The 1770-nt window shown below is 54.0% G+C and overlaps 1 protein-coding gene across 1 annotated transcript in view; it reads right to left on the reverse strand.

Annotated features, from left to right (window-relative positions):
* Positions 1-230: 230 nt before the first annotated feature.
* LOC104527559 (WSC domain-containing protein 2-like) overlaps positions 231-1770 on the reverse strand; it is a gene marked incomplete at its 3' end in the record, with an annotated part of 3540 nt that continues 2000 nt past the window's right edge. The window contains exon 2 of the mRNA XM_010171312.2: positions 231-349. Coding sequence (XP_010169614.2) covers positions 231-349 — 119 coding nt within the window. The remainder of the gene's footprint in view (positions 350-1770) is intronic.

Here is a 1770-nt window from a genome sequence, read left to right on the forward strand (position 1 = left end):
ACTGGATAATCTTTGAGAATACAAGGATGGAGCCCATCATCCCCCATTCTTTTTCCAGGGGAGGAAACTGGGGTCCTGGAAAACACCAGTGAAATAAAAAAATTAAAAAAAAAAAAAAATCTTCCAAATGACATAAATCTAAAGAAAACAGGAGGCAGGCGGGAGGAAGGGGAGGGGAACTGGTGATGTGTGGGAATGGATGCAGAGGTGGTGCCCGTCTCCAGCCCTACCCACCGCTCAGCACAGTTGTCCTGGCAACGGAAAACTGTCATCTTCTTGTAGTCGAAGAAGGAGACGCCGCGCAGCGTTCGCCGGCGAGTGCTGTCCACGTAGCAGCCGATGTATCTTGCTGAGAGGAGAGGAGAGGAGAAGAAGGGGGTAAGAACCAGCTGGGGATTCGATTCCCACCCCTCTCTTTTGATTTTTCCCTCAACAGGGATGTGCAGCCACGTGCCCTGTTCGTTGGCTTTAAAAATATTTGCTGTGGGTACAACGTGCCCCCGCAAACGCTGCAGGAAAGGCAGGAAAGCTCAGAAACAACCCACCGTGGATGGGAAGGATGCTCTGGCTGTGCACCGAGGTGTCTGCTCTCCATCCCATCCCTTCCCACCAACCTCAAAACCGAGCAAAGCGGCTCAAAAAAAAAAAGATGAGTGATGTGGTAAAATAACCCCTGGCCTCCACTCTGCCCTGCCAGGAGCACAGCGGTGGGCAGACATGGAGAAATAGGGTTTTAAACAAATTTTCCTCAGCCAGCAGCAAGCCAGAGCTGCACATGACGTTAGCTAAACCAGAGCTGACTTTAGGAGCAGAATTCCCCCTGGAACCATTTCACATGGCAGGATCCACAGCTGCCTTGATAAGCCATCCTCTGCTTAATTACCAGCGCCGTTAACTTCTGCCTGCTCCTGCCAGATGGCCCAGGGAAGCAGCAGGAACTTTGGAGAGGAGCAGGAGAGCAAGGCGGGTGCTCAGCACCCATCCCTGGAGACTCTGCCATGGGCTCGGGGGATTTCTCAAGCTGGAGATGTTCTCCACACCATCCTGCTTGGGAGATACTCAGCTGGTGACACCACATCCCATCCCGCTGCCAGCTCTGCACTGGCTCCTTTCAACTCGCTGAGCCTTCCCACGTGAGACTCAAAAGGGGAAAGATGAAATTCCCAGATCACCTTGGAGCAGCTAAAGCCAGCGATGCCCAAGCCCAGCATCCCCTCCCCACCCCTCGCAGCCCACGCCGCGGCCGGGCACAGGCAGGTGGTGGTGCTGGTAGAGGTTAATGGCAATGGACGAATTGAGTATGACCAGGGGTGGGAGAGCTGCTTGGGGTCTGATGGTGACTGACAGCTGGGGTTCATGAACCATCTGGAGAGGATTTGCTAAACATCAGTTTGCATTAATGGAGCTACACGCACCTTGGAAAAGCTCCTGGAGACCCCTCAACACGGGGGGACGCCAAGGAAACCCCCTTTCATCTCATTTTAGTGTGAGAAAGTCCCTTAAGCACCACGAGCCACCCTGACTCATAGAATCACAGAATCACAGAGTGCTGTGAGCTGGAAGGGACCCACAAGGACCACCCAGTCCAACTCCTGTCCCTGCACAGGACAATCCCAACATTCACACCATGTCCCTGAGGGCCTTGGCCAAATGCTTCTGGAATCTTGTCAGGCTTGGTGCCATCAGCACCTCCCTGGGGAGCCTGTTCCAGTGCTCCACCACCCTCTGCCTCAAGAACCTTTTCCTCATGGCCAACCTCACCCTCCCCTG

Source organism: Antrostomus carolinensis, unplaced genomic scaffold (assembly GCF_000700745.2).
Source record: "Antrostomus carolinensis isolate BGI_N321 unplaced genomic scaffold, ASM70074v2 scaffold22447, whole genome shotgun sequence".
In the NCBI taxonomy this organism is placed as follows: domain Eukaryota; kingdom Metazoa; phylum Chordata; class Aves; order Caprimulgiformes; family Caprimulgidae; genus Antrostomus; species Antrostomus carolinensis.